Source organism: Selaginella moellendorffii, unplaced genomic scaffold (genome assembly GCF_000143415.4).
Source record: "Selaginella moellendorffii unplaced genomic scaffold, v1.0 SELMOscaffold_129, whole genome shotgun sequence".
Taxonomy (NCBI): domain Eukaryota; kingdom Viridiplantae; phylum Streptophyta; class Lycopodiopsida; order Selaginellales; family Selaginellaceae; genus Selaginella; species Selaginella moellendorffii.
Window position 1 is genome coordinate 3,993 of NW_003314390.1, and position 13,608 is coordinate 17,600.

At 47.0% G+C, this 13,608-nt stretch overlaps 4 protein-coding genes and 1 pseudogene across 6 annotated transcripts in view; 1 reads left to right on the plus strand and 4 right to left on the minus strand.

The window, feature by feature from the left end:
• Positions 1 to 7,414: 7,414 nt before the first annotated feature.
• On the minus strand, positions 7,415 to 8,500 carry LOC9650672 (annotated as a pseudogene).
• A 435-nt stretch (positions 8,501 to 8,935) lies between these two features.
• On the minus strand, positions 8,936 to 10,605 carry LOC112343030 (probable receptor-like protein kinase At5g20050). Its single transcript, XM_024665825.1, has one exon. The coding sequence runs from the start codon at positions 10,543 to 10,545 to the stop codon at positions 8,944 to 8,946; it is 1,602 nt and encodes a 533-aa protein (XP_024521593.1). The 5' UTR covers positions 10,546 to 10,605; the 3' UTR covers positions 8,936 to 8,943.
• Positions 10,594 to 11,481, minus strand: LOC112343035 (EP1-like glycoprotein 2; the record flags this gene model as incomplete). The annotated part of the gene is made up of 1 exon (XM_024665844.1): positions 10,594 to 11,481. A coding segment is annotated over exon 1 (888 nt), but the record flags the coding sequence as incomplete, so codon positions are not given.
• A 57-nt stretch (positions 11,482 to 11,538) lies between these two features.
• LOC112343031 lies at positions 11,539 to 12,261 on the minus strand. Of its 3 annotated transcripts, none has more exons than XM_024665827.1 (4): positions 12,120 to 12,261; positions 12,005 to 12,055; positions 11,817 to 11,938; positions 11,539 to 11,595 (listed from the first exon to the last, which is right to left on the minus strand). In XM_024665827.1, exons 1-4 carry the CDS (start codon positions 12,252 to 12,254, stop codon positions 11,574 to 11,576), a joined length of 330 nt encoding a protein of 109 aa, XP_024521595.1. In that variant the 5' UTR covers positions 12,255 to 12,261; the 3' UTR covers positions 11,539 to 11,573. The 3 variants fall into 3 exon arrangements, with proteins under 3 accessions (XP_024521595.1, XP_024521594.1, XP_024521596.1); XM_024665826.1 differs by lacking the exon at positions 11,539 to 11,595 and adding an exon at positions 11,641 to 11,767; XM_024665828.1 differs by lacking the exon at positions 11,539 to 11,595 and having other exon boundaries at positions 11,727 to 11,938; positions 12,005 to 12,051.
• A 4-nt stretch (positions 12,262 to 12,265) lies between these two features.
• Positions 12,266 to 13,608, plus strand: part of LOC112343036 (G-type lectin S-receptor-like serine/threonine-protein kinase SD2-5) — a 2,749-nt gene continuing 1,406 nt past the window's right edge. The window contains exon 1 of the mRNA XM_024665845.1: positions 12,266 to 13,544. Coding sequence (XP_024521613.1) covers positions 12,266 to 13,544 — 1,279 coding nt within the window. The remainder of the gene's footprint in view (positions 13,545 to 13,608) is intronic.

Below are 13,608 nucleotides of genomic sequence, written 5' to 3' on the forward strand. Positions count from 1 at the left end.
GGCTGAACAAGAAAATGTCCAAGCTCTGTGAGCAATAAGCGAATCCAGACAGCCTCTTTGCACGCTGAGCACGCAGAAATAGACGACAGAGCTGTGATGCTCTGTTTCTTGCTCCTCTAAGTCAAAGTTGAGGCACCGAGAAGGCGGATGTAGATTTGCGGGTGTCTTTGTCACCAGCCCAATCTGAGTCGCAGTAGCCGCGCAAGTGGAATTGCTCATCTGATGTAAGCGCCAAGGATTTGGTACCTTTCAAGTAACAAAAGATGCGCTTATCCGCTGCCCAGTGAGCTAATCCGGGATTTTCAGAAAATTTCGCCACGACTCCCACTGCATGCGAAAAATCTGGGCGGGTACAAATAACAAGATAAATCAGACTACCAACAGCTGCACAATACGGAATCCTCTCCATGGAATTGCTCTCAGCTTCAGTGGTTGGAGACTGAGGTTTAGAAAGCTGAAGATTAAGCTCCATAGGTGTGGAAACTGGAGTACTGTCGTGCATATTAAAGCGTTTGAGAATTTCGTCCACATAGCGCTGCTGAGAAAGATGAATAGTTCCACGGGACCGTTCTCGAATAATATTAAGACCAAGACAAAACTTAATATCTCCAAGATCGTCCATCTCAAATTGAGAAGAGAGCTGCTCTTTGATCTTATGTAGAAAAGAAAGACAATTTGCTAGTAAGATCAAATCGTCGACATATAACGCAATAAGGACCATCATCTTTTCAACATGTTTCTGGTACACGTTCTGATCAGCTGAAAATCCAATAAAAATGAGAAATTGGTCCATTTTGTCGAACCAAGCTTTAGGAGACTGTTTAAGACCATATAAAGCTTTCTTGAGGCGACAAACCATCCCGGGCTGCTTCTGATAACCCTCTGGTTGCTGGATGAAAATTTCTTCAGTAAGATCTCCATGCAAAAATGCTGTACGAACATCCATTTGATGCACCTCGAGATCATATTGAGCTGCTAAAGCTAGCAAAGCTCGAATAGAGGCCATGCGTACCACAGGTGAGTAAATCTCGGTAAAATCAAGGCCTGGGATTTGTGTAAATCCACGAGTCACATACCTCGCTTTAAACCGAACGACCTGATTGGCTGCATTCCTCTTAACTCGAAATAGCCATTTTGTTGAGACCACCTGGCGGTCAACTGGCTTTGAAACGAGCGTCCCGTTCTTTTGAAGCGAGAGATACTCAGAATCCATAGCAGCTCGCCACTCCACAGCATGAGGACCTGTGAGCGCTTCAGTCACCGTTCTTGGCTCAGGAACATCGTTAGAACCAGCAAAATAAAAACGACTTGACCGCGACCTGAAAAAGTGTTGACTCTCGGCAGCATCCCGAGCTCGTTGAGATGGAAAAAGTGGCCGGGCAGAACGAGAATAGCCGACAGGGTCACTCTGAGAACCAGGCCGCTCAACTTCTGGGACGAGATCTAGCTCTGGTGACTCAGGTGGCGGTAAGGGTGGGGTTGATGTTTGCTCCGGTGGAAGCGACTGCGGATGAAGACGCGGTGGAGGATTGAGTGGTGGTGGAGGAGGTTGTTGAGCTGCTGGTGGAGCTCCCACTGAAGCTGGAAGCACCGGAACTTCTTCCACAAGTCGCCAAGTTGAAGGAGTTGGAGTGGAAGTCTCTTTACATGGAAAGATATCTTCAAAAACCTTCACATCACGTGCTGGAAAAAACTGCCAGTCGCAAGCTTCGGCAATCGAGCAAGGTTCTTGGCATAAGCTAAGCAAGCAACCGAATACTCGAAAGTGTGCAACGGATGGCTTCTTTCCAGTCCATAATTCTTCTGGAGTGATATTAGAAAGAGTAGATGTTGGAAGACGATTGTAAAGATAAGGAGCGGTAACAATAGCCTCTCCCCAAAAAGATTTTGGACAACCAGCGCCAAGGAGTATTGCACGAGTAGACTCGACCAACGTGCGGTTCATGCGTTCTGCTGCTCCATTCTGCTATGGCGTCCCTGGAACGGTGAATTGCTGAACAATTCCACAATAGTTTTGAAATTTCTTGGAAACATACTCACCGCCATTATCAGACCTCAGGATTTTGAGGGATTTGCCAGTCTGCTGAAAATCCACGAAGAGGGAAAACACTTCACTTTTACGAGACATAACTCTCACTTCCACTCGTCTATAAATGTGACAAAATATGTGTTGCCACCAAGAGAAGCAATTGGCATAGAACCAACATCAGAGTGAACTAGTCCAAGGAGATCAGCTGCTCGTTCATGAGAATTCTTCGGAAATGGTGCACGATGAAGCTTGCCTTGAATACACGGCTCACAAAAATCCAAAGGCTCCACTATATCCAGGTCACAAGCTGCAACAAGCTACTGCTTAACAATGCTGATGCACATGGCCAAAGCGTCGATGCCAGAGTTGCATCTTAGATTCCTTGGCCATAAATATACGAGGAGGAGGCACTAAAATAGCATCAAGCTTGTAAATATCAGCATACCTGCTACCGTGCATTGCCTTGACCCCATCAAGAGAAAAAATAATGCCTCGTTGATCTCCATAAAATTGACTAATAATCAGACTACAGAGTAGGAGTAGGCTTCTGCCACGTGGCACAGGGTAGTTAGGTGGCCACGGCCATCCTATTTTCTCTCTTATTAGCGTCTCCTCAGATCATTATCATCAGATTGTAGATCCTGATGGTTCACCATGCTAGGAGAGACTTGTGCTTACTGATCAACAACTGCCGACTACACAGAGTACGGCGGAACATGGCGAGCAGTAGTACTGCTGCTAGTGTTTTGGAGCAGCGTTTAATCCTTTGTACAAGGAAGATTTTGCAAATTGGGCTGCCCTCCTGAAGGTTGTTTTCTTGTGTGATAATTGCGATGGGATTGTCACAGGCAAAGAACCTGAACCAGCCCAAGGTGCTCCCGAATTAGCAGATTGGAAGCGAGCCCTATCTACAATGGATATTAATCTAGGCAAATAGTACATTCATCTTCTTGATCTTGATAATAATGCTTCCACAAATTGGACCAATCTAACCCAGTTTCTTGGTGCTCAAATGATTGAACGTATGGTCACGTTGAAAGGTGAGTTCTTCACTTTAAAGGTGGATCCCCAATTGTCTGTCAAGAAATTTATCAAAGACATTCTCTACTATGAGAAGCGCCTTCAAGACGCAAAGCAGCCTCTGACTACTGTGGACAAGCAAGCAGCCCTGATCAATCGCATTCTTGATATCAAGGAGTATAAGAGTCTTCACACAACATTTCAGAATCTTCAAGGCCAGCTCACTTTTGAAGCAATGTGCTCATCTCTCAAGGAAGAAGAACGCCAACAGCAGAAATTGAAGACCAAGACTAAATCCAAAAGTGAGCTGGCCTTGAAGATTCTGAAACATTGTGCGAAGACTCTCATACTCCTCGATATCAAGAATGCCATTGATCAGAGCTGCTCACTTGTCCACATTAGTCAAAGGCTGCTTTGTGTCTTGAAGGTGCTTCTCATAGTAGAGAGTGTCATTGATAAATTTCTGGACAGGCAATTAGGGATCCATCTTTAAAGTGGAGAACTCACCCTTGAACGTGACCACATGTTCAACCATTTAAGCACCAAGAAACTGGGTCAGATTGGTCCAATTTGTGGGAGCATGTTATTAAGATCAAGAAGATGAATGTACTGCTCGCCTAGACCAATACCTATTGTAGATAGGGCTCGCTTGTTGTGCAGCTTCCATACCTATTGTAGATAGGGCTTGCTTGTTGCGCAGCTTCCAGTCTGCTAATTCAGGAGCATCTTGGGCTAGTTAAGATTCTTTGCCTGCGACAATCCAATCACAATTATCACACAAGAAAACGACATAGCCCAATTTGCAAAATCTCCCTTGTACAAAGGGATTAAACGCTACTCCAATGCACTGGCAGCAGTACTATTGCTCGCCATGTTCTGCCGTACTCTATGTAGTCAGCGGTTGTTGATCAGAAAGCACATGTCTCTCCTAGCATGACCATCAGGATCTACATCTGAGGAGACGCTAATAAGAGAGAAAACAGGGTACATGGTCATGGCCGTGGCCACCAGCGTCTGACCTAACTCGTGCCACGTGGCAGAAGCCTGATTCTGACTAGGACTAACAATAAGCTCCTCATGCTCATCTGTTATATCTCTTTGAGTAAACATCAATTTAATATCGCCTCCAACTTCCAGCATGTGTGAATAAGCAAGTTTAGGCATCCTATTGTCCCAAGCATACAGCCATGTCAAGTTCTTGACATTTGCCATATCATTCTCTAACAACACAAGTGATGCTTGATACAATTGTGATAATGCACTCCTTTGATGCAAACCGTGTTCATAGACCACATCCTCATGGTCTGACGGAGAGGGTATAACCAAATGCCCACCTTTGAGTCAAAATGAAATGGCTTTAGAACATCATACCCTTGCTTGTGTGTAAGGTATCAGCATTTGAGTGCGAGCTATTGAGGGTTGAATTGATGGAATCTCCTCCCATTGCTTGGTCACTGGGTTTCCAACCATGAAAGGCCTTTTGGAATATGGAAACCACGAGAAGATATTTCCCTGACTACTTGCGACCCATGCTGGGCAAACCAGTTCTCAATAGATATTTCTTTCCCCATCAGACTCCATGCTGGATACTTCCAGAAGCGTCTGAGCTCGTTGAATGAAGTATACCCTTGGTGCAGAAACAGGAACTTGGTGTGGGTTTTGTTCATCCATTGTTCCGTGAAGTATGGATGCCGTCGCAAATGAAACCATTCCTTACACACCGGCTGCAGCCGCAAAACATCTTCGGCTGGTAGAAAAGACAGTATATGAGCATTCCATCTCGACTGGGCTTGAGCGTGAATCCATGCATCTGAGAGGAAGCTCTCGGTAGATTTGATGAACGAGAGAGAATCATACCTTCTTCCCAGGGTACGCGTTCAGCAAATAGAGAAGCCTAATTTTGCCACTAGCGACTTCCACGGTATCAACACCCACGAGACGGAGTTTAAAACACTCGATGCATCGGAGAAATCAATCACGTCATACCTTATCAAAAGACCTTACGTCCCTACGTCAAACAGCTTGATTTCTCAACAGCAAATACTAGGCCTTGCTGAAGACGGTCTGAGAAAGTTCCGAAAGAAAGGAAAGAGGCTTTTCTTACTTCGGAAACGTTGCTGCGCAGATGCCACAACCGGACAGTGTGATCCAATTACATGAACGAATCGTTCTTCGGAGACACTTCACGACCAAGCACTCCATTTCCTTTTCGTAGAAGACGTCCTGGGAAGATTCGTCGAAGAGTCAGCAACCAGAATTACTCCAGGTTGCTGCCTGTTGACAACTCATCGTCAGACACTCTAAAGCGCGGCACAGTACGAAGGAATGGATGAACCTAGTGGTGAGGAAACTCAGCACACAGCATGGACAAAAGGAGTTTGTAACAGAAGTCTCGGCTCTGGGAACATAAGCCGCTTCCGATGCTTCAGAAGGCTGCTCGTCTACGACCTCATGTCCAATGGTTCCTTGGAACAGATGGATTTTTTTCACTAGCAAGAACAAACTGGACTTGAAACTTCGATAGGACAAGCTTTACTTTATCACGATCACAAAGAACAACACCAGATCGCTCAAGTGTGTCAACGTGTGGGATTCACACGGCAAGGTGGCGACTTTGGCAACGTGGACGAGTCTTCCCATGGGCTTGCATCAAGAAACATACAATGGATGCCGGAATAATAACTCCTCACTTGTTTACTGCGCGGGTAAGTTTCTTCTTTTTCTTTTGTGATTTCTACATGTTTGTGATTACTGAGTTTCAGGAAAGCTGGTGCTTGCAAACTTGATTCCAGACAGTGTCGATACACAAACCCAAGTTGGTTTTGTCTATCTGGATGAAGCATCCAGACAGTGGCAACCCTTGGCAACTATGCCTAGAGAGATTATGCCGGCAGAGCTTAAAAAGTTGGGCTGCGAGCAGGCAATATGCATGAGTGGAGTTTGATAGTGGCGGGAGGGGAGACCGAGATCACCTTGTTCATAACTCACTTAACTTTCGGTTGGGGTTGCATTTACAGTAAAGAAACCGGTATCTGGCGACCAGCTTGTGGCCTAAGGTCCGAAGGTGGTATGCTGTATCCTTTCAAGCCATCATTCCATCCAGTCTCCATTTAGTTAGAATCATCATACTCCCATTTAAAGGTGTCATGTAATTTAAGAATGAGTATGGGAGGTGAAGAAAATTTATAAAAACTTTTTTTCCAAACGAATATCCTAAATAAATATTTATTTTTTAATACAACAATTTTTTTTTCCAAGTTTTATTGTGAGAACATTCAACACAACAGCTCCCCAAATTCACGAAGGTAATTGCCCAGATATTTCATGTCATTAAACAAAACTCCACGACCTTGCAAAAGTTCTCTTACAACCATCTTGCGACGGGCAGCCTCCAATTCATCTTCAAACGGATCTGATCGTAAGGTTCTGGCTTGGCATAGAGCAAGTTCATTTCTTATCCCCAGGTTTGTTCTTACCACCTTTTCTTGAAGAATGGATTTAAATCCAGAGCGACACTCACACTGGGCTGAAATTTGGTATTGATTTCTGTTAGAAATATTATCTATCAAAACACACCCGATTATCAATCTCTACCAGGTAGGTACATGGCTTTTTATTTTTCTGGTACTGGTCACTTTTTCCTTCCATATCAGCCAGCTGGAGTTGTGGCTATAGAACGTATTGTGCTGAGAGAAATCTGCAGAATGCCAATGAAGTTATACAGCGTTTGCCATGGACAGTTCGATCGATAAGCTTGGGAAAGCTTGGGAAATACATTTTTCTATGGGGATGGAGTGGTTTTGCGCTGCTCTTTGTGTTTGCGTTGGAGAAAAAATTTTATGGGATGCCTCTGGTGGAACCAAAGAGGATCTCTGCCAAAGAAGGAGATTTCGGAAGAGTCATTAGTGAGAGACATTATCAAACTCAATATCAGCCCAGCAGCACCATTGCTGGCATTTGAGTGCTCCTAAACCAAAACCAGAGCCTGGTTTAGGCTCCACCACGGTAACCATCCCGACAAGACCACCTTCGGGCACGAATTTTATCGGAAGCACAGCTTGAGAAGCAAGGGTCTTGATTTATTCTGGCGTGCTGATCTTGGTAGCATTTGTTCGATTGGCCTTAAGAATTTGAGGTCCGAACAAATCAAGAGACCTCTGGAAGTTTGGCAGTGCTCATATTATTGTTTCATCGTGTGTGAGATGGCAAAGTATACAACACTCATATTCGTCGTGCTTTACTACATGCTTGGGTACTCTTGACAAACTGGATACTTTCTTCGGGTTACGTTCTTCACCACCTTTCCTATCTAAGACTAATAAGACTACAAGCTCTCTTTGATTAACATACCTGACAAACATCCTTTTACAGTTTGGACACGTCGGGTATCCAAAACGCTAAAACATATGAGGCAGTCGCAAACATGAGCCTTCGCGGAGCCCATTTCACCACGGCAGGAATTCCAGCGTTGTTCGTCCAGCACGCTACCTGGAATTCAATCAAAATAAGTCTTTTTTTTCCTCTTTTTTAGCACGAGAATTTCTCTCACCTCTGCACCGCTTAAGGAGCTCCATATTCTCAAACTTCCATCCCCGGAGCCTGAGATTCAATACTTATAGCTATCAGGAACTGATACAAACGAATGTTACCTGAGATAACATAGCGACCGTCTGGACTGAACGATGCTTCCAACGTTTCTCCGTCTCGACTGGGCTTGAGCGTGAATCCATGCATCTGGGAAGGAGCTCTCGGTATAGACTTAACGAGCGAGAGAGAAGTTTACCTTCTTTCCAGAGTAGGCATCAAGCAAATACACCCGGCTGTTTGTTGTGGAGAGAAGCATCATTTTACCATCGTTGCTAAACTTCATGCCAGCGACTTCCGCGGTATCACCACCCACGAGAAAAGTGTCAAAAGGTCCCTGAAGCATTCGTTCGGACTTTCATAAAATTATTGGAGAATCAATCACATCTTACCTTGTCGAAAGACCTTCCGTCAAACAGCTTGATTGCTCCGCCTTCCATGGCAACAGCAAATACCAGGCCTTGTTGATCATACGCCACAGACAGTCTTCCCCGGACTCTAAGAAGACCCTGAAATCATGGAAATGCTCTAGCCAAAGTTCTGGAAGAAAACGCAAGAAAAGAGTTTCGTTCTTTGGAGACATACATAGTGATACAACCCTGTGAGCAAAAGAAATAAAATAAGCATGGCCTTGGGTTGCTCCAAAGACTCACCTTTGCGTGTGTCCTCTGAAATATCGTAGAAATCTATTATCATACAACGATAGATACCGCAAGGACTCTGGAAACAAAGAAAGAACCTCAAAGACACGAAAAACCGTTCTCTCTTACCATCACTTCCATTGCTGGAGGAAAAAATCACAGCATTGGTATGATGCGTGAAACATATGTGATCCACGCCATATCTTGCACTGTAGAGAGTCTTCATGGGCCTGGATGGAGCAAAGAAAAGGAAACTTGAAACCTCCCAAGAACTCGGGGGAAAAAATCACCTACGTCGCAGTGGCAGTATCGTAGAGCCGAATGGACGCGTCCTCCGCGGCAGTCACCACGAGATCCTCCGTGCGATGAAAATCCAAGGAGCTGATCTTCCCCCACTGTGGGACAAGATTGCTCCTGTAAGTTGATGAAAGACTTTCCATGTTTTGTTCACTCGAACGATGTAAACCGTGTGACTTGCAGGAACTTCGCACTGACGAGCAGGGCATTGCAAATTACCAAGGTCTTCCCTTCCAAACCTCTAAAGGACCATGCAAATCAGCAATCGTCAATGGATCAATCAAATGAGAGCGCAAAGGTGATCCATATTTCGTGAGGAAAAAATATTCTATATACTTTATAATAGATCAAACTTTTCAACTATAGATTGGTTTATCTGGGACCAGACGGCTGGTGTGCTACCATGGCCACACTGACGCTACCACCAAGATGGTTAGTCGAAGAGAACCGAAGAACTCCCGCAGAACTCAACGCAAACCGGAAGAAGAGAGGCGGCTCCAAAATCTCCTTTCGACCTTCGAGCATCTGGACGACTGTATCCATCGGGGGTCTTTGGCTGGGATTATCCTGGATGCACCACAGAGCTACCTGGAGCATACTTTTCACCTCGTCCTCGTCCACACTATCTCGGATCCTTGTATCCACGACTTTGAGAAACTCTCTCTTGGAGACTCGAGCTACGACCCAGGCCGGGAAGTACCACCACAAAGCTTGTTCCCCCTCGTCCATTGGAGCTTCACGACAGTCTTCTCCACCATGGCCGCCAAGCTTGGACAAGTTCCTTCGTCCACCTATGAGCTCCAGCAGCACCATACCATAGCTGTAGACGTCGCATTTCTTCGTGGCTACCGAATGTAAGAGCCACTCCGGGGCGAGATATCCTGGAGTACCTCGAACATCAGTCACGGTCTGGCTTACATCCCGAGTCTTGAGCAGCTTCGCCATGCCGAAATCGGAGAGCTTGGGACGAAACTTATCGTCTAGAAGGACGTTCTCGGGCTTGATGTCGAGATGGATAATCAGCTGCCGCGATTCCTCGTGCAAGTAAGCCAGGCCTTGAGCTACTCCCAAGGCAATATCGCGGCGGCTCTGCCAGTCCAAGCATCGATCTTCGAACAGCCACTTATCCAAGGATCCATTCACCACGTACTCGTAGACGAGCATGAGCTGGTTCTTCTCGGAGCAAAAGCCATAGAGCTGGACAACGTTGTGGTGGCTTATCCGTCCCAGCGAGGCCATCTCCGCCAGAAATCCCCTGTCACTCTGGTTCCGGTTCTCCAGGCGCTTGACCGCCACCTTTCTCCCGTCCGCCAGAGTCCCTTCATAGACGGTTCCAAAGCCGCCTTTACCAAGGCTCGAAGCGAAGTTCCCAGTCGCCACCTCCAGCTCCTTGTATGTATACTTCTGAGCCGAGCCTTGCAGTGCCAGAGCCAAAGCACGCTCAACTTTGTCAAGCCTGTGCTTCCAGATCATCAGCACGACCAAGCCGAGAGCTGATAGCAGGACCACGCTCGCAGCAATGCTGACTCCAAGCAAAACGGTGCGATCCTTGGGCTTCTTCCGCACGAAAAGCTCTGCGTTTTGCAGCTTGAGGAAGCCATCGAAGTTGGGATCCCTGGTGAGGCCTCCATACATCCGGTCGACGAAGAAACAGGTGCTCGACTGCTTGTTGTAGAAGAGTGCGGTGCAGGAGCAATTCGCTAGGCACAAGCTCCAGCACTCGCTCAAGGTGGAAACTCTGTCGGCCTTGGTGTAATTGTTGGAGAAGTAGCCGGCTCCACTCACGTTGAGAAAGTGGTGGTTCTCGGCCTCGACTTCGTGGTTGCAAACGAGAGGTATGCTGCTCGGACTTGGGCAAGTTTGCTCCTGATGGCCACTCTGGTCTTGGACTATACAGCTGCACTGAGCGTTCCCAGAGCAAACGCTGTTCGATTCGCATGCCATCGGGAGGCAACCTCCAAGTCTGTTCCTCATGAACGGCGGACCCTGTTCCCACGAAGCTCGTCCGGAGTTGTAGGTGTAAGGAACCAGCTTCCCATCGATTTCAAGTTTGAGATACTGCCGGTCATCGCTGCTGTTCCCGAGTACTGCTGTGAGAGGAGCGCTGCAGAGCTGGGAAGGGTTGCTCGTCGATGGCTGGTACGATAGTATCAGTTGGCCAGCGGAATACTCGAGCTCTGTGTGATAAGTCGGGCATGGTGCGTTGATGGAAGTCTCGTCCATTGGCAAGTTTCCATTGTATAAGTTCCAAACCAAGTAAGGCTGTCTTGTGTCCCGGTTGAGGAAAAAGATGAGACCGCTCGGCTCAACTTCCATCTTGATGTTCCCGCTAGCAAGACTTGATGAATTGGCGCTGCTGATAAGTCTCTGCTTAGTTACCATGACTTGTCCTTCTAAAAGGATATCTGTAGGATGGTCGAAGCTCTGCCAGGAGATCCCACCCGTGGAGTTGTAGAGGACAAAGTTCCCAGTGTCTCGAAGCTCCATCTCAGAAACTCCACCAGGAGAACTCCATACAACCTTCCCATCCCAATCGGCAACTTCCAGAGCTCCCTGACCGGTCACACGAACGGTAGCATTTTCTGTCACAGGACAGTCCCGGTTTGCAGCCCAGACGCAGACGCCAGAGTTCGTGTTGTTGCTGGAGCCAAGAACCAAAGCAAAGTAGAACTCGGCCGAGTTGTGGAATCGAAAGAAAGACAAGCCAAATCTTCCGCTCTGGCTCATGAGAGGACTGTCACCTGCTCGGAGCAGCCGATAACTGGCATTGGCCTGTGATCCTTGCAATTCCAGAAGCTGATTGTTGTTCGTTACTTCCCAGCCGTGTGATAGACTGTAGTTCCTGCCGTGCACACGAAAGAGAATTGTCATCAGCTGAAAGAAAGCGACCAAAAAAATCTTCATAGCCATGAACCATGAAGCAGAATGCGCTAGCTATTTTTGTATCTATAGAACGGGAGCGGTCCATTCACTTGACTCATTCATATTCATACTTCTTCCACTTATTCCAGTCTCGAGTACCAACTGTTACCGAAAGTTTGATTAGTCTTTGCTTGAAAAGAAGTCTAGTCTTCAAGACTTTTCCAAGTCTTGAAAGTAAGGACTTACGTCTCGTATAAGCAGGTGTTCTCAATGCAGAACGGCAGCAATGCAAAAGCAAAAGGTTTCACAGGTTGCTAAGGCGTTGTTCCTGGAACTAATAATGCTCCTCACAGTTACTTCTGAAGGGAAGTTGTACACGATACCTGATAAATGGCGCATTTTCATGAACAACAGTCTCCCAGAATTCCAAGGCGGTGGCAGATCCGGGAGTTATCGCCTGGTGAGTGCTCTTCCAAAGGATAACCCTTCTAGCCGGCCAGAATCTCTACGCAGCGACGATGAAAACTTGGGCTTAGCATTCCTCAACTTCAATGGATCAAACAAGTATTACCTGGCACTGATGTTTGGCACTCGCAACTCTTCCACAGCAGCTCCCGTCTGGATAGCCAACCGGAACGCTCCAGTGTCAGGAAATTCAATGCTCGCTAAAACAGGTGGTCGCTTACAGCTCCTGGATGCAAATGGTTCCGTGGCATGGTCTCCAAACGAAAGCGTTGCCTATATCGGCATTCAGAATTCCGGGAACTTGCAGCTCTTCGATGAATCTGAGACCCCGGTATGGAGTTCCTTTGATCGCCCATGGAGCGCACTGATGCCAAACCAGAAGCTAGTAACTGGACAGTCAGTTGTGAGTAACAAAAACGCCTCAGACCCCAGCGAAGGCTCGTATATCGCAGAGATACAGGCCAGTGGATCAGTCGGATACATGAGCATCGGTTCCAAGAAAAAGCAGCCTTACATGTTGTGGAGCTTCGTCGGATCACAAATTGGCTCGCCCAGTGTAACCTGCCCAGGATTTCGAACTGCTCTTTCATTCACGCCAGCAGGAGAAATGAGCATGGTATACGAACCTATTCGTGTTGGTGGTAACGAACAGCCGTGTGGCTCTCCACTGTCCGGGGAAATATTCCCAGGGAACACCACAATGAGGTATTTCCAGCTTGCCGATGATGGGACCATGGTTTCATACAGGCGAGAGTTGGCAAATGGAAGCTGGGAGCTCGATAGCACGAGTCAGTTCTTTCCACCGCCAGCGCCATGCGGGAGCTATGGGCTGCTCGAGAAAGGAAAGCAGTGTCAGTGCCTGACCAACGAAGCAAACAACTCTACTACCTCAGCACTTGGAAGTTGTGCCCAGCCAGAATGGTCTTCTCTTGCAAACTGCAGCTCCAGGTACGAGACCGACTTTGTAACACTCGCAGGTGCATCGTACTTCGCCAACACTTTCAACCCTCCCGATAGAACAGGCGCTGCAATGCAAGATTGCCTCGAGCAATGCAAATCCACTTGCTCCTGTGCGGCGTTCTTTTTCGACCAGGCGCTCCAGAATTGCTTTTTCATAGAAGACGTCCTGGGAAGCTTGACGGTAGACTCGAACAAGACTCAGCAACTGTTCGGCTTTCTGAAGTACCAGAATTACTCCAGGTTAGTGCCTGTTGACAACTCATCGTCAGACACTCCAAAGCTCCTAGTGATCGGAATTACCTCTGCAGGAGCTGCTGTAGCCATTGTAACTTTTGCGTTGCTTTTCACGATCCTGCATCGAAGGAGGGTCATGCTCGACGAACTAAACAGTTTCCTTACCGGTGTACAAGCTTCGCCTTACAGGTTCTCGTTCAGCAGCCTATACTCTGCAACAAAAGGATTCACAAAGGTTTTAGGAAGCGGAGGTTGCGGCACAGTGTACGAAGGAATGCTTCACAACGGGATGAAGCTGGCAGTGAAGAAACTCAGCACACAGCATGGACAAAAGGAGTTTGTAACAGAAGTCTCGGCTCTGGGAAACATAAGCCACATCAACATTGTCAAACTCTATGGCTTCTGTGCCGATGCTTCACACAGGCTGCTCGTCTACGAGCTCATGCCCAATGGTTCCTTGGACAGATGGATTTTCTCCGACAACAAGGACAAACTGGACTGGAAACTTCGACACAG

Excerpts from the sequence above, each read along its gene's own strand:
- LOC112343030 (XM_024665825.1), bottom strand. The coding sequence starts at position 10,545 with ATGAGGAACAGACTTGGAGGTTGCCTCCCGATGGCATGCGAATCGAAC.
- LOC112343031 (XM_024665826.1), bottom strand. The coding sequence starts at position 12,254 with ATGGGCGATCAAAGGAACTCCATACCGGGGTCTCAGATTCATCGAAGA. Across the intron at positions 12,056-12,119 it reads ACCATTTGCATCCAGGAGCT|CCAGACGGGAGCTGCTGTGG; the intron begins GTAAGCGACCAC and ends CCGGTTGGCTAT. Across the intron at positions 11,939-12,004 it reads GTGCCAAACATCAGTGCCAG|AGATTCTGGCCGGCTAGAAG; the intron begins GTAATACTTGTT and ends GTCGCTGCGTAG.